Source organism: Melanostigma gelatinosum (genome assembly GCF_949748355.1).
Source record: "Melanostigma gelatinosum genome assembly, chromosome: 12".
Classification (NCBI taxonomy): Eukaryota; Metazoa; Chordata; class Actinopteri; order Perciformes; family Zoarcidae; genus Melanostigma; species Melanostigma gelatinosum.
Window position 1 is genome coordinate 2,359,047 of NC_136645.1, and position 25,766 is coordinate 2,384,812.

Genomic DNA, 25,766 nt, shown 5'->3' on the forward strand with positions numbered 1-25,766 from the left:
GAGAATAATGCAACGACCAGCGCGTTGAGCACAAACAGCTTTGTGAATGTTCGGAGCTGGAATGCTTGCATTGCATTGAGGAGGTGTGCTCTCTAAGGTGGAGGTGTATGAGAGAACTGACCTCTGGATACGTAGGAAACACACGAAGGAAAGGAAGGTAGATGAGTTAGTTAGAGAGCCATGACAGTGAACCATGCAGCACCACACAGCCTGTGATTTTACCCAGAGAAGTTAGCTCAGAGGTGGGGTTAGTAAGCTCCAGGGGTAGGTGGTAGCTGGAGGTGGCTGAAAGAGAGGCCTCCAACGGCGGTGGGTTAGTAACCAGCGCAGAAGCAGATGTGGCAGCAACAGTATCATCATCACCACCACCATGGAGCTGCTCCTCCTCAGACCTCCCCTCTTCCTCATCCTCACCCCTTTCACCATCATCCTCATGATGAGCACTCAAAACATCTGCGGGTGAGGAGGGGAGGAAATATGAAAAAAAAAGGGAGTGAGTCAAGCAGACAAGGAAGGAAAGAGTAGAAGTAAAAGAGCGGATGAGAGCAGAAAGAAAATCTGGGTGAGTTTGTGTCAACGGTAATCTGTGAGAGGAAGTGACCCGTAATCCTTAGAATAATAAGGACATATATATAATATAATAATCCTTGTATGACACATACAATCCACCACAACATGTCCAGTTCACGTGATGGGATGGAACCCATCGCCCTAATATTTAGTGAGCTAATTGGAACTATGGTACTGAAGTGCGTCTGTGCAGGAGTGTCTATATCTAACTAATACATCGAATACATAATCAAAGTCATGGTATAAAAAAGGCAGCAGACTAAACCCCAGAAACAAGCAAATATCTGACACACAAAGTGAAAGCGAGACCCTCTGTTTAATTCCCCTCATTCAGAGATCTGTTGCTTTTTCTTGTTTCGGGATAAAAGAGGCCGAACAAAAAACAAACCAAAACCACAAAAAACATGAAAGCACATATTCCATTAAGTCTCCTGAGGGGCTCGGTAGAAACAACAGCGTCTCCACATTAGGAACAAAAGAAAACCCATGCTAGAAGAAACTCAAATGGAGACCTGAGCAGCTCTAGCTGCATGGATAACCCACCATGGATTAAAACAAAACAATCAGCAAACAGCGTCCGACATTGGGAGCTCCCTCCTCTGCTGTTTACTACTTGGGGTAGCGAGGCCGAGAAGAAAGAGAGAAGGAGAGAGAGAGAGAAGGAGAGAGAGAGAAGGAGAGACAGAATCAAAATAACAGCATTTCCTGTTTTTTCTCTCTAATTCGCTAGCTGCGATGCGAAGCGTGCTCGCAAGCGCCGTTCCTCCTGCGTGGCTGGCTGGGGCCTAATTAATGGAGAGGCCATGGTGATGGAGTTTGGAAAGTTTCACTTGGAGGGGGCAGCCCGAGCTGCATTAAAGGGCCGTGAATGGTGTTGAGGGGAGAGATGGAGGGAGAGCGCGAGAGAGAGTGTGGGGGGGGGGGCTAGGATTAGCCGTTCTGCTCGGCAGGCCTTGTGTATCACAGCCAACAGCATTTCTCTCTCCTCCTCGTCTCTTGTTCCGTTCTTTTCCTCCAACTCCATTTTTAATGAGATCAACAATTAGTCCAATTCAGAAAAGCTGAAGGAGCAAATAAATCAAGTGCAGCCCTTCGTTCTGTCCCCGCTGCCGTTGGTTCTGTCGCTGATCTCACTCTTCTGGTTGTGTTGAAAAGTTTTAGATTTGTTCGCTCGTCTCAGGAACCCGCCGCTCTCTAATCCTGTCACCTGAGATTTATCAATTAGTTGATCGACAGAGGAATTACTTTGATGATCGATGAATCCTTTGAGTAACTTTTGAGCACACATCCTCTGGTTCCAGTCTCTAAATCATGAAGATTTTCTGCTTTTCTCTGTTTGTTTTTTTATCATAGTAAAGTGAGAAATTCAGGATTTTGGACACCAACATCAGCCGTGTCTCCATCAATTTGAAATTTTGGAAAAGTCACGAAAAAATAAGTGTGAATCAGCCGCGATTTCTTCAACTTCAATGTCAGAAGTTGTTGCTGTAGGCTTCACATGTATGTAACCAGCCAGTAAACACAGCAGAAGAAGAAACAAAACAAGCGTCCTTTGTCCTTTCCAGACCAAACCATTGATTGAGAAAATCTGATTAATCGATGACAAAAACTATTGTTATGAGGTCGTGTCTCAACGTTCTTCACTCCTCGATCACAGTTACACTGCTCACACCCTTCATCACCTTCTACCTGAGCTGAACAACCTTAAGACGGGTGTAATGTGGAGGAATCTGGAACAAATGAGAGAGTCCTAATAACGGTTATTATCATAATAACCCCAATTCCAAGGAAATGGAAAGCAGTGGGAAGCGCACGCGGCGGCCATCGCTACCCCTGCAAGCCATTATTAGAAGTGTTTGCTATTTGGAGCATAATTTGGCCGCACAATGTGTTGTGTTGATTAACAATTACCGGGCGAACGAGAGGAGGGAGGAGTCGCCGGGTAAATTGCCGCTCTGAATACGAGGGTGCTGCATTTTTCAGACCCGCTGCCGTCGTCAAAATGGCATTTTTGTTTTTCTCTCTCAGAGGATTAGGCAGAACCCCTTTAGAGAGCATAATGGAAATTTGGGAGTCGTGTAGCATGTGTGGATGGAAGGGCGTGCGTGTGTGTGTGTCGACAGCATGCTGGTGTGACTTTTTCTTTTGTCCTTAATGAGTGTCAGCGAGATTTATGATTGTTAGCAAGTGTTTGTGTTAATATGAGGCCTCAAACTCAGGAAGTATATTCATGAGGATAAATCAAGTGTAAGAGAGCGTGTGTGTGTGTGTGTGTGTGTGTGTGTGTGTGTGTGTGTGTGTGTGTGTGTGTGTGTGTGTGTGTGTGTGTGTGCGCTGACCTCCAGCAGGACTAGCTTTGCTGCCCTTGCCTCTCTGAGTGCTGCACGCGTCCAGGCTCATGTCCGACATCTTGACTCCGGATCGAGCCTCAGCGATCAGCTGCCTGGCTCTTTCCCTCAGCTGTCGTCGCCGCTCTGCGTCACGCTCCTACACACACACACACACACACACATAAAAAAAAAGTCAGAGCTGATACTTGCATTTACCTAAATATTTATCTGACACACTGAAATAACAGCTGTAGCCTCCTAAACCCGGCCGACTTTATATTTCTAAACATATTTCATACAAATACTGACGGTCCACATTCAAAGCTGTACATTTGATAAGCTTAAATGAATGATATCTTGTATCTTAAGATATAGCTTTATATCATTCTATCAATGATAATACAGTTTCAATGTGATTATTCCATTATGACTACTTTATGAATGCACACTGTAGATAGATAAGACACTTTACTTCATTTACACACCTAAGAAAACGTTCAACCACCACTACATACATAATAAGATGCTTTGCTATCAAAATGGTTGAACACATCTTAGTGCATTATGTTGTTAGGAGTGTATAGACACACACACACACACACACACACACACACTAACATCATCTTGGCAGTAGACATACAGTATTGAGCCGTCACCATCACAGTAATGGCAGAAATGCCATTTTCAGGCCGATCCAATCTGATCCTACTGATAACACAGGCCACACACACGCACACACACACACACGCACACACCTTGATGATGTCAACTGACAAACACTTAACTGGGGAGCAAACCAAGCACCCACTCACATGCACAGGCCGCAAGAACAAGCGGTAACCAGGTTGAAATACACACATGTCCAAGGAAATTTTGATTATTTGATTTACAGCCAAATAAGGGACACAAAAAAGAGGTATGCTATGAGTGAGATTTAAGGCTTTGTGACAAAAACAACAGAAGTTAAGAGGCACACAAACTCCACCTTGCACTCGTAAACCTAAACACACACATACAGACACAAACACACACCTCCACACTCTAAAAACTCGCCCCCCCACCCTCCCTCCTCCCAAACATACACAACCACACATGACCCAGGGGAGAATGGAAGCTGCATTTCTCTGTCGCTGCTCTCCCTCCCTGTGGTTTCCTGTTAATCAGGCTTCTCCATATTGAGGCAGGTTTTAGGGCTGGCCCATTGAAGCCGCCCATTTATCCATTAGCAAAACAAGCAGCGCCCGCTAATGAGCTACATGTCTCAATTTCCATGTAAATTGTTTGTTTGTAGCCATTGTTAGGCCGGGACAATGGGGCTGTATTGTAAATGACAGCAACCCTAATGCACTCTGTGTTTGTGTGTGCGAGAGCCCAAGGGGATGCCCACAGGGAGAAGGGAACACACCTTAGAGAGAGAGACTGATAAAGAGAGAGAGGGAGGGAGACAGAAAGAGAGAGGAGAAGATCGAGTTGATACCAATTGTAGAAAAGTGTCAAAGCACAACAAAACTTCTTCCCCTGCAGTCACTCAGCACAAATCCAGGTAACAAAAAGGAGGGAATTATTATGTGAAAGTAAAATGTGAGTTGTTCTTTTCCTTAAACGTTATTTGTTGGTATAAGCATCACAACTAGATTACCTGCAGCATGCTTTATATCCACAAAGAGAGCTCCATGGCTCATTATTAGGGGACTGACGGATCGAATAAAACAATTACAGCCTGTTCACATTGACGATAACATCCAATAAAAAGGCTAGAATACAGGACTAGGGTTTACAATACTAGTACTACTAGAGCCGCCGTCTGCCTTCCAAACAACAACATGCTCGACTCTGCAGAGCCCTGAAGTCCTGGTGCTGAACAGAGCGCTGGTCACTTGTTTATTCAACATTCATTAATACTGAACAACAGAGATCCCTCACTTTATAGTTCAATGTCATTGGTTTTAGCCGATAATAAAGCAAATTATCATCAGTGGAGCGGTTGGAATTAAATATGTGTTGAAACAATAGAGGACCTAAGATTGACCCCTGTGGAACACCATATGATAGGCACTCCTTGTTTTACTGTTTCTATAAACTACTTTCTATCAAATCTAAAATCTAAATGGAAGCTCAGAGATTGGTAGAAACAAGTGGCTTAGGATGGTTTTCTTCAGCAGGATCTCAACTATCACATGTTTTAAAGTTGAGAGGAACAAGCCAGAGGACAGGAAGCAGTTCACGACAAGAAACATGCTACAAAGAATTCACTAAATACATCTTTGAAGAAAGTTGCATTTGCAGGTTCAGGTTTCTAATGGCTGACCAGGTGTGGGGTACTAATCACTGAGTCAGTTGCCTGCAATAATACGGCTGGATTGTGGCAATTTGTCATGATATTACAAAATGAATTCAGTATTTCCTTCTTCTTTATACTGCCTGTGATTTTTCTTCCATTACGTCTTTCTTTCTTTCCACCTTCCTTCTGTCTTACTGTGTTGTCTATGCAGGTGCCTCCCTGCTGTTATAAATATTATATGATAACCAGTAATGTTACTGATTGCCTTCTGGCTATGGACTAGTTCTGATATCCAATCTGGCCTTTACAGATATGGATACAACTACCAATTTAAGTGTGCCTGTGTGTTGTGTGTGCATGTACATATAAACACACACACACTCAGGCCCCAACATACTCCAAAATATCCAACTGCATTATTGTTGTCGGCCATTTTTGGGACAGGAAATGGGAAATTGACTTTGCCTATCCAGAGGCTAGGATTAGCGCTGTACAGAAAAAATGCATGTGACTAGCGCCTAGCTCGGTCAGCTACAGAGCCGCTGATTAGAAAACATGAGAATGTGTTTGGAGGGAGAGACGGGGAGAGGAGACGAGATGTTTTTGTTGTTGTGTAAAGAACAATGTTTGACATGATCTGGGATCAAATCTTCCTGTGGTTAAGTATACTTGTGTGCTATAAAACTGGAATATGTATCCTTTGTAGATGTATCACAAAAGACAACAGATTCATCTATAGGACGTGAAAAGGACAACTTGAGATGGAACAAATGTTTTGGTTTTCACCAAACAAAAGACAGCTAGCTGGACACAATGCAGAGTCAGCATCCCCAGGAGCTTTACATCAGTTCAGGGAGTTTAAAATTCCACCTCTTTGTCAAACCAACTGTTACCAACACTGACATCTCAAATGCATCTCTTTGTTCTGCAGGAACACGATAGCTCAGAACTTTGTAGGTCCACCGGAGAGACTTGTTGACCAAGCGGTGATGAAATGCCATCTAGTGGGCGTCACGTTAAAACATACGTGATAACCACGCTCACTATTTCCATTCTGGAAGGTGGCGTCGGATATTCTATGCAACAGGAAAAATAAACACACGGCCCTTTTTATTTGGCAGCACAGGACGCTAACAGCACAGTGGATGTAAAAGCAACAAACCCAGCCAGCCGCATCGCTGCATGATCAAAGCCAGCAGCAGAGAAAGCGTGTCAGCTGGTGGTCAGTGGGCAGCGCTGCTTCAAGAATGGAGACTCGAGAGGGAAGAGACGTTCCCTTTTTAAATGGACACAGCGAGAACAATTGTGTTCTGTGTCTGCCATCGACTGCTGGGAACCTCCAGGGGGAAGAGAGGCTAAACGGTTGAGTGCGAAGCTGAGACAGAGGGCTCCTCTGTGGGCACTGGCGTCGGGGCGAGGACCCCTTCTCCGCTCTGGAAGCTCTCTTTTCTGAGCAGGTTGACGCCTTGGTTGCTCTTTTCTGGGCGAGGAGAGAAAAAAAAAAAAAAAAAAAAAAAAAGAGAGGGGAGGGAGGGCACGCACCACTGGTCATGTACAGAAACCTGGCGTGGGTAAAGCGTGATGCCACACACACACAATCTAAAAGGGTTTGCCAACCTCCCAGATAGCCAGCCAGTCTGGCAGCCAGTCATGCAGTTCCAGACATTTGTCATGACAGGCTAATTCACAGTCAAGAGGTGCTTTAGGTCTCTATCTTGTCCACGCACGCACGCACACGCACACGCACACGCACACACACACACACACACACACACACACACACACACACCAGAGTGATGATCCAGACACGCTGCAGGTAGAACTTCATTGAAAGCCGTCCGTCCACAACAGCAAACAGCTGCTCAACGTGCTTGATGTGTATTTGTGCATGAATTAACACATAATTATCTTAACATTCCCAACTAATCTAAAACACGAACACATGTAAACATATATTGGCTTTTCCTAAAACCATACCAACATACGTCTACCTTCTGACAATCTATACGCGAGAGAACTAAGAGCTAAAGATCCCAAACTAGCTTCCTGGTTAGCGTAGCCGTTAGCACAGAGACTTATCAATATATTTAGACATTCTTGACTTACTAAAGGTCTCTGTTGCTACAGTTGAGGGCTTCATACGGCTGGTTTCCATCACACTGCACTGATTATCAGTTATTCAGGTGTTGGGGCCTCATAATTAATATTTATATCTTAAACAAGCCAAAAGTTGAGTTGAACATTGTTTATGAAACATTATCCTTGTTGATGTAGTAATTATTGTAAAAAGGTCGAGAAATATGATTGATGGTTGAAGAGATTAACAAACACCAACATAATATTTGTGTCAGGAAGCAACGGGGATTATGGGAAATGTGGTTTTCTGTTTGGAAAAAAAAACACGAGAGGCTTCCTATTGGCTCAAATATTTGTCTATTGTAATTCTACCACAAGGTGGTACATTTTAGAAACAGAGCGAGAGAGACAGCGAGACAGAGGCCATGTCCACACTACTCTGTTTTCATTTGGAAACGTATATGTTTTGCTACGTTGACACCGAGCGTCCACACTACGCCGGCGTTTTGGAGCACTGTAAACGGAGGAGTTTGAAAACGCTCCCGAGGACGTTTGAAAACTCCGGGGTTGCGTATTCGCGTGGACGGGCGAAAACGGTTACGTTTAGAAACGATGACGCCCGCGTTCGCTACTTGATTGGTTCTTAGCAGTCATGACGTGTCCTTCCCTGATTCGTTACACTCGTATCACGTGACCCTTACCCGGAAGCTCACAAACGACAACATTGGTTACCGATCGACTAGCAGGTTAATTTAACATGGACAACTGATTACAGGTGTTACTGACCTTGTTGTCTTTACGAGCAGCTGTTGTCCAGTGAAAGTCTGCAGTATTACGGAGGAAGCAGCAGTTACTGGAGCGATCAGCGAGCGGCGTGACCAGCGGCGTTATCAGCCCTACGGAGCGGACGTCTGAAGTCACGGTTAGCGGCTTTGAGGAAGACTTTCCTTTCCTTATGCTTATTTTGTTCTGCACAACTATTGTGAAGTCTGCAGATAAAATGTAAAGGAACAAAAGCAGTAATTGCTCTCCAGTAGGACAGTTATTAATCCACCAGCAGAGCTACGAGTGAGAACAGACAACAAAACCGAGGGAGCGAGTGAGCGACGCGTTTATTTATGGTCCCATAATCTAGTAAACCTTTATGTGTAAGTGTTGATTTTAAAGTGAATTTGATGTGAGAGATAGAACAGACCTGCAGCGTTGTAACCAAGTCTGAAAAATAAAACTTCTAAAACTTTCCACGAACTGTGTCTGTTTGAGTTTATAGAAGAAGATCTTATTGAAGATCTTAAGTATCAAACACGACCTTTCATTATTAAAGACTACTTTATTACTCTGTCGTATCTTTTTAAACTAAGCAACCAATCTACTTCCTGTTTAAATCGACACCCAGCCGCATGCCCAGTGTACGTGAAGAGTCACGTGATATTCGTTTTCAGGCGTGTTAGTCTGGACGGAGATAAATTCGAAAACGATGCCGAAACCCTGTGTGGATGGAGATCGTTTTAGTTTTAAAACTCCGTTTTTAAACAAAAACGGAGTAGTATGGATGTAGCAAGAGAGGGGGAGAGAGAGGGAGGGAGAGACAGAGAGACAGAAAGGGGTGAGCGAGAGACAGAGAGAAAGAGAGAGGGAGAGAGAGCTTATCGGCTGGCTCCAGACGGAGTGCACGGATCAATGGGCGTGCGAGGCCGACAGCGATCAATGCATTTGATAAAGAATTAAAGAAGAGCCACTGTACACGGCTATCAAAGAACCAGGACACGGCCTAATTATGATTCGACGGGTGCGTGCCCATGATAGGGGTCTGTGTGTGTGTGTGTGTGTGTGTGTTATACGTATGCACATAAATATAAATCTGAGAGATGTCAGCGTGGAAGTGCAGGCTGTGTACCTGTGTGTGTTTGTGTGTGTGTTCAATGAAATATCTCAAAAATAAATACGTAGGTACTTTTCATTAAGATGTTTTATCGTATCATTGTGTTGTATGACTTGGATGTGTTTTCCTGTTCATTATCCTGTGTGTATTCTAATAAAGGCCCAAATAAATGTGCCATTTATAGTCATGGCATTAGTTCATATGTACTTGTGCAAATAAAAAAGATAAATCATATTTTGACACCGCTGCATGCAAAAAGCGCAGCACACAGACACTTTCATAGAGAATATTGTTTGAACAAATATTGGAAGTGCAGCGTGCGTCACAAATGAACAGAAACAAAAAGGTGTGTGTCTGCAAAATCAAGCTGACATTTCTTGAGCAAATACTTTTGTTTGTGTTTGACATCGGAGGTTCTGTGTAACTGTGGTGTCCTCAGTACTGTGTGTGTGTGTGTGTGTGTATGTGTGTGCGCGCGTGTGTGTGTGAGAGACAAGGGTATACTTGTAATGTAGAACAGGTAGAACAGGTAGAGTGGCGCATCGAGAAGACTCAATACAAAACACACAGAAAAGGAGTTCGTCACTCAGACAGACGAGACAGATGGGAAGGTTTTGCCCTTTAAAAGAGAGACGGGATAATTACTGGAGAGAGAGAGAGATGGAGAGAGAGAGAGAGAGAGAAAGAGAGACGGGATAATTACTGGAGAGAGAGAGAGATGGAGAGAGAGAGAAAGAGAGACGGGATAATTACTGGAGAGAGAGAGACGGAGAGAGAGAGAGAGAAAGAGAGACGGAGAACATGACCTGAACTTCGTGATGGCGGGTGACAGAAAAACCCCCAGGTAACTTGTAACTGCACAAGATCCTTTACGAGCAAAAGAAAAGGGCAGTCGGTGTGTTTGAAGGTCTTCACTCTGAAATAAGTTCTGAAGAAAGTGTGTAAAGCTGCATTCTCTCTAGTGACCACCAGGGGGCGACTCCTCTGGTTGTATAGACGTCTATGAGAAAATGACTCTACTTCTCTCTTGATTTATTCCCTCAGTAAACATTGTAAACATGAGTTTATGTCTCAATCTCTAGTTTCAAGTCTTCTTCAATACAGCATGATGTTCATTTAGTACATTATGGTCCATTTTGAGTCACACAGACCATAAAGCAGGGGATGCTTTAGGGCGGGGCTACACGGTGATTGACAGGTCTCTACCAGAGGCGTATACGGCGTCTCTACATCACTCCTCGGTTGCAAAAAACAATAACATGACGACCGACAAAATGCAGAACTTGAGGCTTCCAGACAGCAGGATGACTGATTATGACAGTCTATGTTTAAACTTGGCCCCTTTTGTTTTCCAGGAAACTTCACCTTCATCTCATCTCCATCACAAACCTCAACACCGCTCCGACTGACAGCATCCGTTCAGACTGCATGGAGGTCCTTGAGGTCACAACTGTCCACAGGAGTTGGTATTAAAATTATTTTCATGACGTTAACGTTTAAGTGACAGCTTTGCAGCTGATATCTTGAACAGTAAAGCGATAGAAAATGAGCAAACAAGAGAAGCTCACCGTAATGTGCTTATTTCTTCAATGTGCATTAAATAAAGTGTTAAAGTGTCTCATTGATCTGTAACTTTCCTAATGTTCACATTTCTTCAGGTGCAGTAGAAACACAGACATTTTGTTTCCGACCTCCTGAGTGACATTTTGGGACTATTTGAGTCACGCACTTACATTTAAATTAGCTCTGGGATTGTTTTACAAATAAAACGAGACAGAAGGAGAGAGAGGCCGGCGCTACAGCGAGGACAACATTTGACACTTCTGCTTTGCCAAACGTGATCACGAGGCCTCTGATAAGTGGACAAAGAGAGCAGAGAGAAAGAGAGAGAGGTACATGTGTTCACAAGAGCTCTGTGTGTGTGTGTGTGTGTGTGTGTTACAACTTTCCTCTCTGATGGCTTGATCAGCTCTTGTGATGCAATTGAGAGAGCAGTCTTTCTCTTGCTCGTTAACACACACACACACACACACACACACACACACACACACACACACACACACACACACACACACACACACACACACACACACACACACACACACACACACACACACCAAAGAAACTGCCCACCAAACTATTTTGTTTCATTAGGCGCTGATTCTTCAAAAAGAAGAGAGAGCAGGAGAAAAGAGAAAGAGGAGGAAGAGAAAAACGGGAGAGCTGGGAGAAGAAAGGGACGGCAGCCACATTAAAATGAGACTGCAGAAAAACTGTTACTGCAGAGAGAAAGTTGAAAAGGAGAGCGGACAGGAGCAGGAGAGGGGGGAGGAGGAGCAGGAGAGGGGGGGAGGAGGAGGAGGAAAGGACAAAGTGTGGACTCAATAGGAGGACATATTTGCATCTTCAAAATAGACATGTTTGAAATGCTCCTTCACTGGTGGATTTCTCTAATATGAATTAAATCTTCTTCTTTTAATACAAACACAAAAAATCTACAATCAGAATATTCTGTAAAGAAAGATGATGAAATGTGAAATTAATTAAATTTCAATAACAGACTTAATTTAAAGTACACTTAATTTGTTTTATTTTATTTAATCTTCATTTTTATTTCTGAAATGGCGTCTCGTACTATTGCACTGTGTTGATTTGTTTGCACCAATCAAGTCAAATTCCTCGTCTGATGAGATGCATGTATTTTAGACGAGGTGTTTTGGGGCAGGTACACTCACAGCGTTCTTTATTTGTTGCCTTCTCAGTTGCAGCTTTTGGATTGTGAAATATAGTTATAATAATGGGAACATGCCACTGTTAACATGTATGTCAAACTCTCAACACTCACATTAAACTCCTGTTTCCTCCGTTGGGATTTTCCACTTGTGTTTGGGGCCAACAACGAGGTAACAAGTAGCCTGTTAACAGTGTGATATATATCTCTTATAATACGCACAGAGTCACTCACAATAAAGACGCCACTCAAGGTGCTTCTCATTTTTGGGGAACCTTGCCGAGGTTCAGCCGAGGAGTGCTTTGTTTTGTGACTCGAATGAAAGAAAGTGAAAGGAGGACACGAATGCAGTCAAGTCTGGATCAGAGCGACGGACAGGTCACAACAGCAGAGACCCAGGAGTCTCCTCCACTTCTAAAGAGGAGGAGAGAGAGGGGGGGGAGGGGAGAAGGAGCCGGTCGGCAAAAATCAAACGAGACCCAATTATAGGAATCACAACGAGTCAGTGAACAGAGGGAACTCTCCTACCTGGAAAACACCGAGGCATGTGCGTGCACACTCTCCGACGCACACGCTCAAACCAATGTGCACAGGTGCTATATAACTGCACACACACACATTTGTTTTTTTACACACACTCTCTCACACACACACACACACACACACACAAGGGAGCAACAACGCTTGCACACAAACACACACTTCTTCCCAAAACCTAGTGTGGATCCTGATAATTAGCCTGGCCAGGCCGGTGTGAAATTACTGTTCCCATCTGCTAATGGATGAGAAGACCTGAAGCGAATAGAGAGAGACACACACACACACACACACACATACACACACACCTTCCTTTAAAATAATAACAGAGGGAAAGACTGAAAGAGCAAAAGAAAGACAAACAAAAATTGGGATGTTTGCAATAAAGTCTGGATATTTACAGATTATTGACCCGTCTGGCTGCTGTGTGAGCATCTGCACTGTGACAACTCATGTGTTGTGAAGGCCACCTATGAGGATGTGGAACTGTTAGTAGCACTGCTCGTCCATTAAAAAGACCACAGCGAGAAGGACGGACAGCGAGACAAGATGGAGAGAACAGGAGGACGAGAGAGAAACGCACAGAAACACAAAGGACACGGAGGAAAAGAAAGAAAATATGGTTTGAAAAAAAGAGAGATGGAGACAAAAAGAGAAAGTGAGCGAGAAGACAGGGAGGGAGAGGAAGAGAGAAAACTGAACCTGTGACCTTAGATGAAAGAACCAGTCACTGTGGGCTACAATTAGGGATGGCAGGAGGGAGAGCATAGGTCAAGAGAACAGGGCTCCACACACACACACACACACACACGCACACGCACACGTCATATTGCTGTCACACTATTTAGCTGTTCATGTGTTTTTATTCATGCATAATACATCGTAGAGACCTTCAACTGTCACCAGTTGTTCTTTTAAATTGATCACATTTAACGATAGATCATCAATATTAAAATCAAGACTTGATGTTTTTCCTGTAAATGTAAAGATGTCACAGGAGATAACAGCAGAATTATCATTTACACTTCCCCTCTGTAATCTGAATATATTGAACCTTTCTTTGATCGTTTTCAAAGCTGAAACACAACTGCTAAGTGAAATTATTTCCTCAGGTTTGGAAAAGAAGAACGAGGATAAATCGGAGGTTTACATTACGAGATCAAAGCGATAGAGGAAGGTGTGAGGGAGCTGTTTGCACAGGTGCATGATGGGAGAGAGGGTTTATTGTCCACTTGGTGACATAATTACTTCTTATAAAGAAATGTAGAAATAGAACAGGAGTAGAATGGACAACTGTCTGACGTGGTGATCTTTCAATGTTTGTTCTGTCACATAAAAATGAAAACTTCTACATGTTTTAATCAGAGTTTAGTGAACAGATCTCACACTAACTGATTTGTCATTTGTGCTTTACATGCTACACACAATGCAGCCCCTCCTCTCCCTTCTGCCCAAATCATTCTGTTGGCCCCACATTAGCCACTTCCCTGGAAGAATGACGCCTGCTTTAATTGAATTAAATTATACCTTATGCATGCTAAACCGCAAAGCACCTACTTAGACGGCTGGAGAGTTAAATGGGAAAGGCTTGGGCCTCTCCAGCTGATAACACGGACACACACACACACACACACTAATCAAAACAAGACATCAAGTAATCTAATCTGAATCACGAACAATTATCAGCACATTGGCCTCAAGGCCAGTCGTATTCCTTTGATCAATGTTTTCTATTAAAAAAAGTGTCAACAATTCAATATCTTGCTCTCGCCCCCTTCCTTTATGCGCGTGCGTGTGTGTGCGTGTGTGTGCGTGTGTGTGTGTGGTGGGGGGGTTATTCACCAATTGTCCTTGGAAATGAGTAAGGAAATCAGGAGGAGGGAGGGGGGGAGAGACGGGTTTGTCTGGATACTTTAAGGAGCTTTTCTCAGTGAAGTCGGCCATCTTGCCGCACAACAAGGGACAGAAGAGGACCTTTCTTTTTTTTTTTGGCGCCAAGGAAATATAACTGCAGCTTTGAAATTCTCTTTTAATTTGCCTTCTTTCTCTGAAGACGTTTTAACGCCACCAGTCCTTCGAGGTTCCTCATTTATTTTCCTCGAAGATTATGTGGAAACAGTTATTCCCGCGACCGGACACCAACGCACACAAACAACACACTCATGTACGCAAGCTCGCGCGCACACAAACAACACACTCATGCACACACACATGCACACACACACACGCACACACATACACACACTCTGTAAAAAGCATCTAATTCAAGGGCATATATCTCTTTAAGGATTCAGGCAGCAGAATGCAGCTGCTGCCTTTCAGATATTTCATTACCAAAGAGTATTTATTTCATTTTCACCCACAAATTCGTTGTCGTCACAATTCTCACAAGACCCCCGTCCCTTTCTCTGGAACATTCGCAAACGTCTCCGAGGATTTGACAACAGTGCTTTCCCAGGGTAAGTCCTGGTCCATCTGTGCCCCCCCCCCCCCCCCCACTCCCAGTATATTATGTTCAGTGGACCGTGCTCGGTTCAGAGCTGCAATTTCACTCACGTCTTCTCTAGTCTAGTTTGCTTCGGAACAGCGATTCCCGGGCACCCTTTTTTCTTACCGTGGATGTACTTTTGCTGACAGGTGTGTGTGTGTGTGTGTGTGTGTGTTCAACATTTACTCAGTGTTCGGGGGAAATTGAGGGAGCAGCAAATTTGGTCGGGATGTCGTAAACAATTGTGCAGAGTCAAGACGACTAAAACTGAAAGAGAGAGAAGAAGGGAGTCCGTCCATACTTCTTACTGACATGTTCAGGTTGTGACGTTCAGCACCCATAAGAGAGTCTGAGCAGGAAGTTAATAAGGAGAAAAACAGTCTCGACTCCTTCTAAAGTGTTCAACAAAGTGGACTGCCAGAGGATGAGACGGGGCTTTTCCAGCGCATTGCAAGTGTAGCGAGCAGCAATAGCGAGCCGTGGAAGTGACAAGGAGGGAAGCTGAAGAGGCTGCTGGTCACTCTATTAGCTGCTGCTGCACACTGAGGCGACCTGCACGACACCGCAGTGCACGACGGAGCAAAGAGGCAGACAACTCAAACTCAGGACGGCCTTCACTTAAGCTTCCTTTATACTCAGAGTATGTACGGAGGCCTTCATACTCTCTGCGCTGCATTATTCTCCAACACGAGAAAGGGAGTACAAACAAAATGAACTGTGAGGAATCAAAAAGACTACGAGTGAATATGAACACGGCCTGTAGGTGTAACCGGCAAAAAGCCATAAACCAACCTCCACTATGATGAGGAGGGATTGTAATCACCTGTAAACTCATATTAATGGACTACTTTACTGCCTTTATACAAGCCCTGTAAAGAAGTGAAGTAAACGAGAGGAAGTATCAGAGTAAGGGTTGGCAACGGTTTTCAGTCTCACACACACACACAGCTTTGACTTACATCACAGACGCCCGTGGCCCTGTTTGGTGCCGTGGCGGCTGAGTTGGGGACGTTCTTGTTGCCGGCCTTCATCGCAGCATCTCTGCGGGCCTGTTCCAGGAGGAGGCGGGCTCTCTCCTTCAGCTCCTCCTGACGAGACAGCACCTTCTGTGTGCAACAAAGCACACAGAGCTCCTATAACACGGTGTTCTTTTGTGAGAAAAGAGTAATGGGAGACTCACATATTATTCGACTCTTCAAATATGGGAATAGGAGTATTTCTATTTCACCTTTACCCACCGGGGTCTTGTTTTTGTGCGATTCATTTGCACGTTAATGTATTTTTGTGCTGTTTGTGTCATGAATACTTTCACACAGAACATGAAATATTATGCGGCAAAAGAGCAGCATACTTTACTCACCAACCAATCACAAGTTAAGTTGCACTTATATCTATGAAACAGCATTAACGCTGAACGTAGTCCAAACCAAGACTTTTGTTCCTCCCAGATCCACTCCTGCTGTTCTTACCTTTCACAATAAAAGCCCTACACATAATACACTTGCAGTGTTTTTAGCATTTGTGTGTCACTTCAAATGTGTACTCACCTTCTCAGCAGGGGGGCTTGATACAGGGGCAGGTGTCGGCTCCTTTGAAAAACAAAATACGGCATTAACTACAGGTGTGTGAGAAAAAATACCAAGTTACTGGTTCTATATTAACAATATATGTCTGGACTGGTTTCCATTCATCTATAATTCTTGTGTAATTTAATCAATAAGTGACATAAATGATCAATGTTTGACCGAGAGTAGCATGTTTTCTCATTTCCTGTTTGTACCGTGAGCAGGTAGGGGTAGAAAGACGCACGTGGATCTAAATGTAGGAGTCGGGTACACGTCCCCCATGATAAACAGGACTTTATGGGGCCGCCCTACAGCTCCTGACTGGGTCCAGTGGTGTGGAGAGCATGACGGCTTTGACAAGAAAGCAAAAACACACCTGGCTTAGAATTGTATCTGCCAGGTAATCCCGGCTGTATAATAACGGGGGAGCGAAGAGGGCGAGCGGAGCGTCTACATCTGGTTCAGACGGAGCAGCGTTACAACACAGTGTTTATCCTTTCAACAAGTCAAATCTGGAGACGAGGCATCCCGCTAACTTGATAACAGCGGATCAAAACGGGGTGTCATAACTGTCATAACCCCCCCCCCCCCCGCCCCTGCAGCCCCGTGACCTTTCGACTTGTAAACAGGAAGCAGTAATCTGGGGTTAACCGACGCAGGCGGCAATGTATTCAACGTGTGTGTGTGTGTGTGTGTGTGTGTGTGTGTGTGTGTGTGACTGAAATGAGGTGTGCTCCAAAGCGTCGCCACGCCTGAGCGGTCGCGGCACCAACTGCCATAAACTGAAGGGATGAGAAATATCATGAAAAATATAATGAAATGTCAAAAGCAGGGGGTTTCTCCTTCTGTAGTCGCCACGCGTTAAAGGGGCCCCGGCCCGTCTGGCTCTCGGCACAACGAGACAGGCGGCGACAAACATCTAATGCAGAAACGGGAGGATTTGTTCGGTCATCTCTGCAACGGCATCGACGAGGTCGGGATGTTGAAGCTTAGCGAAAAGCGCCGGGGAGGAAATGAGTGTTCACCGATTCCCTCTGTCTTATGACGGATGCAGCAGTGGAAGTTTCAATCAAAATAAACTAAAACATGAAGGATCCATTTAGGGTGCAGGTAGACGCAGTCAGAATGTTAATACCAGACTTAAGTAGCGAGACGTGAATTGGTGTACGTCACACGGAAGGATCCAGAGGTTATTTGAGGTTCAGGGCGTATAATTAGCTGTGAGATAGTTTAATCTGTCGCTTACTGACCCTTGAAGGACGGGTGTCACTATATTCACAAATATTCCTGTTTCTACATCTTTGCTTCTCTTGTATTAAAACAGAGGAATTAATCAAACGTAAGAAATAAGAAATAAAATGGAAAGCATGTAAAAAAAAAAGTGATGTTAGCTCTTACAAAACCAAAGTACAAAGGGAAATAAACAAATGCATTCTTCACTCTCCTCTTGTATTTAAATGTTCAGCGAGTTACTTCTCTGGCTGTTTACCTGTTTGGGAGGCGTGTCTGTGTGGTTGACTGGAGGGGAGCTGGCTTCTGAGGCGGGCTCAGACTCCGAGTGACGCAGGCTGGCCCTCTTCTTCTTGATGAGGTCTGCGTCCCTGTTGTAGGAGAAGCCCAGTTTCTGGTGGGGCGGTGAGGCCCCTCTCCTGGGGGGGGACCCCGGGTCTGTACTTCCCTCCCTTCGTTCCTCTCCCTCCTCATCCTTCCGCTGCCTCTCCTTCTCCATCTCTCTCTCCACTCTCTGCGGCAGCTCGCTGAGGTCCAGAGTGTTGGCTTTGAGTAGATCCGCCCGGTCCTCGGAGCTCGACGTCGGCGTCTTGTGGGTCGAGTCCGTCGTCGTGGCGGGTAACGCCGTGCGTGGCGACGGGACAGGAGGGGAGGACTGCGAAGGACCCGCCGCCGAGCTGACCGCTCCCACTTCTCCGGCCTTCCGACCCGGCTCTGCCGCCTCGTCCTCGGCGGCTTCGGTGCCGTTAGATTCGGCGTCGGCCTCAGAGTTCACCTGGCGGTGCTGCACGTCGTTGAGCTCGGCGTAGAACTTGTCCTGGCCGATGGAGGCGTTCGTGTCCGTTTCGAAGTCGCCCACCTTGTAGGTGCTGCGGCTGCTGTTGGCCTCGATCTGCACCACGTTGAGCTCCTCGCCGGAGAAGTGGGCCCGGATCTGGTACAGGTAGGTCATCACCGTCAGCTTGTCGGGAATGGCCAGCAGCACCATGTCCGACGGCTCCAGGAGACGGGAGATGCCGAGGCTCGCAAAGCCGTCGTATGCCTGAAAAAAAAGAAAAGCTTTCAATTACCGATTCAAACCGGTTTGAAAAATGGACGGAGTATGGTTTCTTTATTCAAACCTGGGTTGTATTTGGTGCACAGCATGCATGATCCATGTGTGCCTGTGTGTTTGTGAGTGAGAGACACCTCTGGCATGACTGCTGACAGGTCATGTCAGGGATGGTTGTCCCCGATAAGAGACACAGATACCCCAAGACAGAGCGCTTAATCCCAAAGTGTGTGTGTGTGTGTGTGTGTGTGTGTGTGTGTGTCCCCTTATCGCTTCCCTACATCAACCTGCCCACGCTCTCCGTCACGCGTGTAATTGGTCTGATTAGAGTCTGATGAGAAAATACAGGTTTGATTGTCAAGCGACACACGAAAACCCCAATCCCCCATCACCAGATAGACTGAGACAGAGAGGGAGGGGATGAAAACCATTATCGCAGCCAATGACAGGTAAATAAATAGATTAACAGCGCACACACACACACAAACACACAGTCCCAGGTATCACAGCTTGTATCTGGGCTGCTTGACAGTGTTGATCTAATTCAGACCTGTTGCGGCGCTCGTTTGTTTCACTGCCTCCGTAGATCTTCGCAGGTCTATCAGTCTCTCTTCCAAACCCTCCTCCGACCGTTATTTACCCCGGGGATCGTTTTGAAGGGCCTTGCTGACTCCTATTCAGCTCTTGTCCACATTTTCCTTCCTTTTATTTATCTAGACAAATGGAGTCTGTTGAGCGCGTATGATTTCTTTAAGTCCCTGATTTGCTTTCATCCAGTAGATCTGTGAGCTTCTTCTTCGACTACCATCTCTAAGTGAGCAACTTCAACTCTTCTACAAAAGATATTGACTGTGTGCCCCATGTTCTTATTAGATTATCATTATTTTATAACACAATACATAAATAGTGTTCACTTGAAGTGGCTTAATGTTGTTAATCTTGTTATCATATGGTGAATATCTACTGTCTTGTGACTGTGTTCTTATATCATTTGACTGGTATTGCGATATTGATTTTACCAAATCAACCTCCTACGATGTGGATATTAGTCCATTAATTAAGCCCGGAGCTATCAACAGGTGATCCCACGTAGAACTATGAGGTGAACTTCTTGTGTCAAGTATAATTATATATTACATACGCGTTACTGATCACTACAGAGTGTTTATGATGTGGAAAGTGATTTTGGACAAAGCTCAGAATGAAGTGAATCAGTGTTCGTTTCTAACTGGTGACAAAAGAACAGGAGGAGAGAAAAGGAGAATAAAAAGGTGGTTTAACGGAGAGAAGTTTCTCAATTTACAATCAATTATGACGTCTTTTGTTGGGGGGGTGTTTCACTCTCACCTCCTTTTGTACCCGTTCTATTGACGGAGAAGTATGTGTTTGTGCTCGCAGAGACAAGGCAGGAAGAAAGAACCGACGGCGGGAGAAAAGAAAAGGGAGAACAGAGAGGAGTTTGCCTTTACAGCGAGCCTGTTTAAAGTTCCTCCCTCACCTCCTCCCCCCGGCAGAAAGGGAGATAAAAGAAAAGAGATAAAAGAAAGAGAAAGAATATGGGGGAATAAGAGGGCCTGATTGGGTTTCTAACACGTATTCAGGGCAGCAAAGTGTGCTCACATTGTTCACAGTGGAGGCCGTGAAAGACAGCGACAACTCTGCTGCTCAATAGGGAGGGAGGGAGGGAGGGAGAGGGAGGGAGAGAGAGAGAGAAAAGAGAGGGCGAGAGAGAGGGAGAGAGAAAAGAGAGAATGTGAGGGAGGGAGGGAGAGGGAGGGAGAGGGGGAGCGAGAGAGAGAGAAAAGAGAGGGCGAGAGAGAGAAAAGAGAGAATGTGAGGGAGGGAGGGAGAGGGAGAGGGGGAGAGAGAGAGAGAAAAGAGAGGACGAGAGAGAGGGAGAGAGAAAAGAGAGAATGTGCGGGAGGGAGGGAGAGGGAGGGAGAGGGGGAGCGAGAGAGAGAGAAAAGAGAGGGCGAGAGAGAGAAAAGAGAGAATGTGAGGGAGGGAGGGAGAGGGGGAGAGAGAGAGAGAGAAAAGAGAGGGCGAGAGAGAAAAGAGAGAATGTGAGGGAGGGAGGGAGAGGGAGGGAGAGGGGGAGCGAGAGAGAGAGAAAAGAGAGGGTGAGAGAGAGAAAAGAGAGAATGTGAGGGAGGGAGGGAGAGGGGGCGAGAGAGAGAGAGCGTGAGAGCCGTACGAGGGAGGGAGGCTCTCGAGCTGGGTTTTGCTTCTGGGTCGATGTTGGTCTTGAGATGCGCTTCGGTCTTTTTGACCTCGATGTCACGATTTGTTCTTTCTGCGTCTTCTGTTGCAGCTTGATGAGCTGATCACGTCACACAGACACCGACACTGAGAGAAGACCTGCTGTCTTTAAGGGATGTTTTGGTTTTCTTGGTGTTAGGAGACAGAACTGACTGCAGTTAAATCACAAGTAAACATTCTATGTTGTTGTTGTTGTTATTGCAGCGGGTTGGTCTGTCTCAATACTTTAAAATCAACAATAAAGGAGCTTCATGACAGATTAATAAGATATATCAGGCTCTGACCACACAGACAGCACATGTCACATCACCGCTGTCTTTTTGTTGGATTTGATGACAAAAAGAAAACTTAAAATATTACCAGAACCAAAACATATATCTTGTATCTATTGGCATCAGGCAGAACAGAATGGGTATTCAAGATTCCACTACCACAGCAGCTACAGCCCCATGCAGTGTGAGGCAACTACTGTAAACACCTGTTGCATCTGATAGAAAACAACTGAGCATGATGGGGATCAAGTGAATGTACTGGTATCAGTATCACTTTAAGGGTCACGTAGTCATGATGTATTATTATAAATGATCATTATTTTAACTACATCAACCCGCTAAACTGCTTGATTGATCTTGTGTATTTTTTCAACACTGACTGATTAGAAAAATATGAATATCATGTATTCTGATGTCTTCGCCCGCTCCGCCATAGAGCACCCCCCCCCCCCCCCCCCCCCGCTCTCAGTGACTGACAGCTATCTATCGTTGTCAATCATCAACGCTGCCCCTCCCCCTCCTCTCTCGGTTGTGCTCAGGAAGCTTTAGCCCGCTGCTTGGTGCTACGCTATCAGATGCCATGACAAATGACTTCTCCTTGGCCTCATTTTACACGCACGCACACACACACACACACACACACACACACACACACACACACACACACACACACACACACACACACACACACACACACACACACACACACACACACACACACACACACACACACACACACGCACCTCAAACAACCAGATGAACATGTGGACAAACACACACACACACACAGATAATGGATCATTTCAAAGGCTGTAAGTGTTCTGAATATTCACTTCTCTCTCCCCCCCAATATTGATTGTCCTTATCTGTCATAATTCAGCACAGTCTGGGCTCATTGCAATCATTCCTCACAGATAGACTGTGAAGGGGGGGGGGGGGGGGGGGCACGTCTGTCAACTGGCCATGAAAAGCAAGAGATAGTTGTCATTTCCATTTCTATCCGATTCAATAAATTCTATACATTCTAATAACTCCTCATGAAGCATCTCTACGCAGCATCTTGACTGTGAAAGAAGTCTCTTTTCATCGGCCCTCGTTCACTCGTGGATGTCTTTCTCTGGCTCTGTGGGATCATCAACCTGCCACACTATGGAGTGGTTTCTCTTTTACGAGCACCCTTTCCTTCTCTTGTTCCTACACCTCCAGGGTGCTGCGTGATGCCACTTTTACTCCTCTTTCATTTGCGTTCACAAATCACAGCCACCTACAACACGGGGTGTGATTCGTGCACAATTACTGCATGTGGCATGTTCTGGAAACACACCAACAACATGCGCAGTGTCAAAGCCTGACAGACATCGCAGCTCACATGCAGAGAAAATCAGTTTACGTGCAGATTTATTTTATTTCTTTTGTCGCTGTAGAAATGCCAGAAAAGTGGCGCCGTCACAACCTGGGAGAAGGCAACGCTCCTCAAGCCCAAAGAATCAGCCACCTCACTGGTTGCTGACTTCACGAACCTGCTGACTACGATACACACTCTGTGAGCAAATGAAGGAAAAACTGTCGAAAAAGGGGAACCCTGATTGGCCGATACGGTCCACTTCAGGTGTTGTAAACATATTTAAGAGTGTGTAAATTAAGCAAAAAGACACACTGATGAAATAAAACTTTTAGTGACATTTTCCAAATCGTTGGATAACGGAAAAGAAAGAAATCAGCACAATTAAACTTGTGCACGTTTAACAGGAACAACACGTTTACGAGCTCTAACTGTTTGGCATACTCCCAACGCTGCTACGTGAGCCTGCTCCCAGCCTGCTCCCAGCCTGCTCGGCCAAACGTACAGCAGCAGCTGGTGTAGATCTTTACAGACTCGCTGCAGCTATTCACCAGCTATCGCCTTCTATACGGCATATTCCCATATTACTTATATCTGGCCAATTTCTTCAGGGCTACTTGAGCACCTGGAGGGTGAGGGGCAGTTAGCAGATATGGGATTGGGTCTCTCGCTCTCCCTCCACTGTGGTTATTGTCAACAGGGTAGCATTCATGCCTAACAGGGCCACCAGAGGTTATCGCAGAGCCAGAGTGTGTGTGAGGAGAGGAAGTCAAGCTGCGGGGACCCGACGCATATCGTTCTGTGTAGGGCCTCGGGGGCCAAAGAGGGGACAGGGCGTCTGTGTGTGTAGTAAAGGTGTGCATTTGTGCGTTTCGGGAAAAAGTAAATGTGTTTGTGAAGAGCCAGAGGGACCGAGGAGGAAGGGGGGGGGGGGGGGGGTCATGTGTGCAGATATGATGACATCGGGCGAATGTGTGATTCACTTGAGCGTTAGGAGTGAGCGCATTTATGTTAGTTGGGAGAGGACATGGATTACAGTGTACACACACACAAACAAAACTAATCAACACAAGACAAACATGCTATTATTATATACACATTGCATCCACACACACACACACACACACACACACACACACACACACACACACACACACACACACACACACACACACACACACACACACACACACACACACACACACACACACACACACACACACACACAGCAGAGGTAGGTCAGTAAGCTCCCAACTGGCAGCGAGAGCTACAAGATTAGCATCTCACCTCTGCCAGGTGACTACTGTCATAACGTTCTGTCTGCCGTCATGTGTTTCCACCCTCAAAAAAACCATGACACACACACGCACACACACACACACACACACACACACACACCCACACACACACACCAGGGATTAATGGCAGATCTGTAAATAAAAGGGCCGAATGGAGATGTGGATGGGAGGGAGCTAAGTGGTGTGAAGGGCCCAGCGGTGGCTGCCTCTTACCTTTTTGTTGTTTTCTTTAATATCCTGAGGATTGAGCGACTTGTAGTCTCTGGAAAGAAACAGTGGGGAGGGTCGGCAGAGGAGGCAGGGAGGCGGAGAGAGAGAGAGAGAGAGACAGGATGGGAGACAGAGAGAGAGAGATAGCGGGGGAAATAGGTGCGTTTAAATATGCGTCACATGTAATGGCATTAGAACTGTAACATGCAATTTCATAGCAGTGCAATCAACAGAACTAATAGAGTGGAAAATATGTAAAAATAACACACCGGAGTGCAAAGGCGCGCACGCACGCGCACACGCACACACACACACACACACACACACACACACACACACAGTGCAGTTCTGATAAATTATCTTCATGTCTTCTCTCTTGATGGGGCTGCAGGTTTTTTCCATATGTAGTACTTTTGAGTGGTAAGTACACACATTAAATACTAAACATTTAAGGAATCGCACACACAACACACACACACACTGAATACTTCACAAAGAAATATAACCGCACACCCAGAAGAGATAAGTGGTGGCGTCAAACACGCAGCAAATGAGTAAATGACAGATTGGATGGTGTGTGTTTAAGTGCGTACACATCTGTCTGAATCAAACATGATGACAGGGATGATGGATATGATGACAGGTTAGTGAACAAATATGACCGATCCGACACCACTGCGTTAAAAACAAAAACGTGAAATACATCAGGATCTCCTCTCTAATATCTATTTTACTTTGCTGTGAAAACATCTCCTTCAAACACTCATTCAACTTTCAACGCCGAAAACTAAATTCTTCAAGACTACATTTAAAAAAACATCATGACAGCTTTACAATTTACCTTCTTTCAGTGCTCATTTTAACTGAATGGAGCTTGAACGCATCATAATATAACCTTCACTAACGTTAGCTCCGTTATTCAGCCAAGAAGGACTGTGCTGCCCACCGGCTGCTAACGGCTAACGTTAACTAGCTCTCCTCCTGACGATTGTAACACAGATGTGTCACTCACAATGAAGCATTATCAGGGAAAAAATAGGATGCACAAGAGTGTTTAACCACAGGTGTGTAGGACTAGTTTGCACATGTGCAGTAGCGATGGGTCAGGATATACAGAAGATGTTTTTGCTCCTGTGTAGCTTTAATGAGTTTATTCCACTCACTGGTCCGAACCCCAGCCCCTCATGCTGTGTGCGTGTTTGAGTGTTTTCTTACATTGTGTCCGGTCTGAAGTGGTGCAGCAGGGCGCAGAAGGCCAGTCCATTCCTCCAGGAGGTGGTGAAGTTGGTGATCTTTACCCCGCGGTAGTTCTTGGTGACCTCGCGGCACCAGACCAGCAGAGACTGGCTGGCGTTGGGCTTTCCTCCCAGAACCGGGCTCGGGACGGGGCTGGGCTGCAGGCGGAGGAGGGATGGGGGACATAGAGGGGGAAGAAGGTTTAGAACTGAATCTTATGCAATATTTCACCTTCACGATCTGAGTTGCATCGATGCGACATGTTGATGTCCGATTGATAAATAAGAGCTGCTCTTTAGGGCCACACAAGGACAATAAACATGAATAATAATGTGCAATATAACACACATAATAAATGACTTGAATGTTTCTATTGGTATTAGAGAAAAACACACCTGTTTTCCAGAA

At 45.3% G+C, this 25,766-nt stretch overlaps 1 protein-coding gene across 7 annotated transcripts in view; it reads right to left on the reverse strand.

The window, feature by feature from the left end:
• Positions 1–25,766, reverse strand: part of ehbp1 (EH domain binding protein 1) — a 130,932-nt gene that overhangs the window by 44,576 nt on the left and 60,590 nt on the right. For 4 of the 7 annotated variants that reach the window (XM_079280449.1, XM_079280446.1, XM_079280445.1 and 1 more), the window contains exons 11-17: positions 25,338–25,516; positions 24,126–24,174; positions 17,950–18,732; positions 16,443–16,484; positions 15,855–16,028; positions 2,910–3,057; positions 415–453 (exon numbers count right to left, since the gene is read on the reverse strand). In XM_079280449.1, coding sequence (XP_079136575.1) covers positions 415–453; positions 2,910–3,057; positions 15,855–16,028; positions 16,443–16,484; positions 17,950–18,732; positions 24,126–24,174; positions 25,338–25,516 — 1,414 coding nt within the window. The remainder of the gene's footprint in view (positions 1–414; positions 454–2,909; positions 3,058–15,854; positions 16,029–16,442; positions 16,485–17,949; positions 18,733–24,125; positions 24,175–25,337; positions 25,517–25,766) is intronic. The other 3 variants (XM_079280447.1, XM_079280450.1, XM_079280448.1) reach the window with 3 other exon arrangements.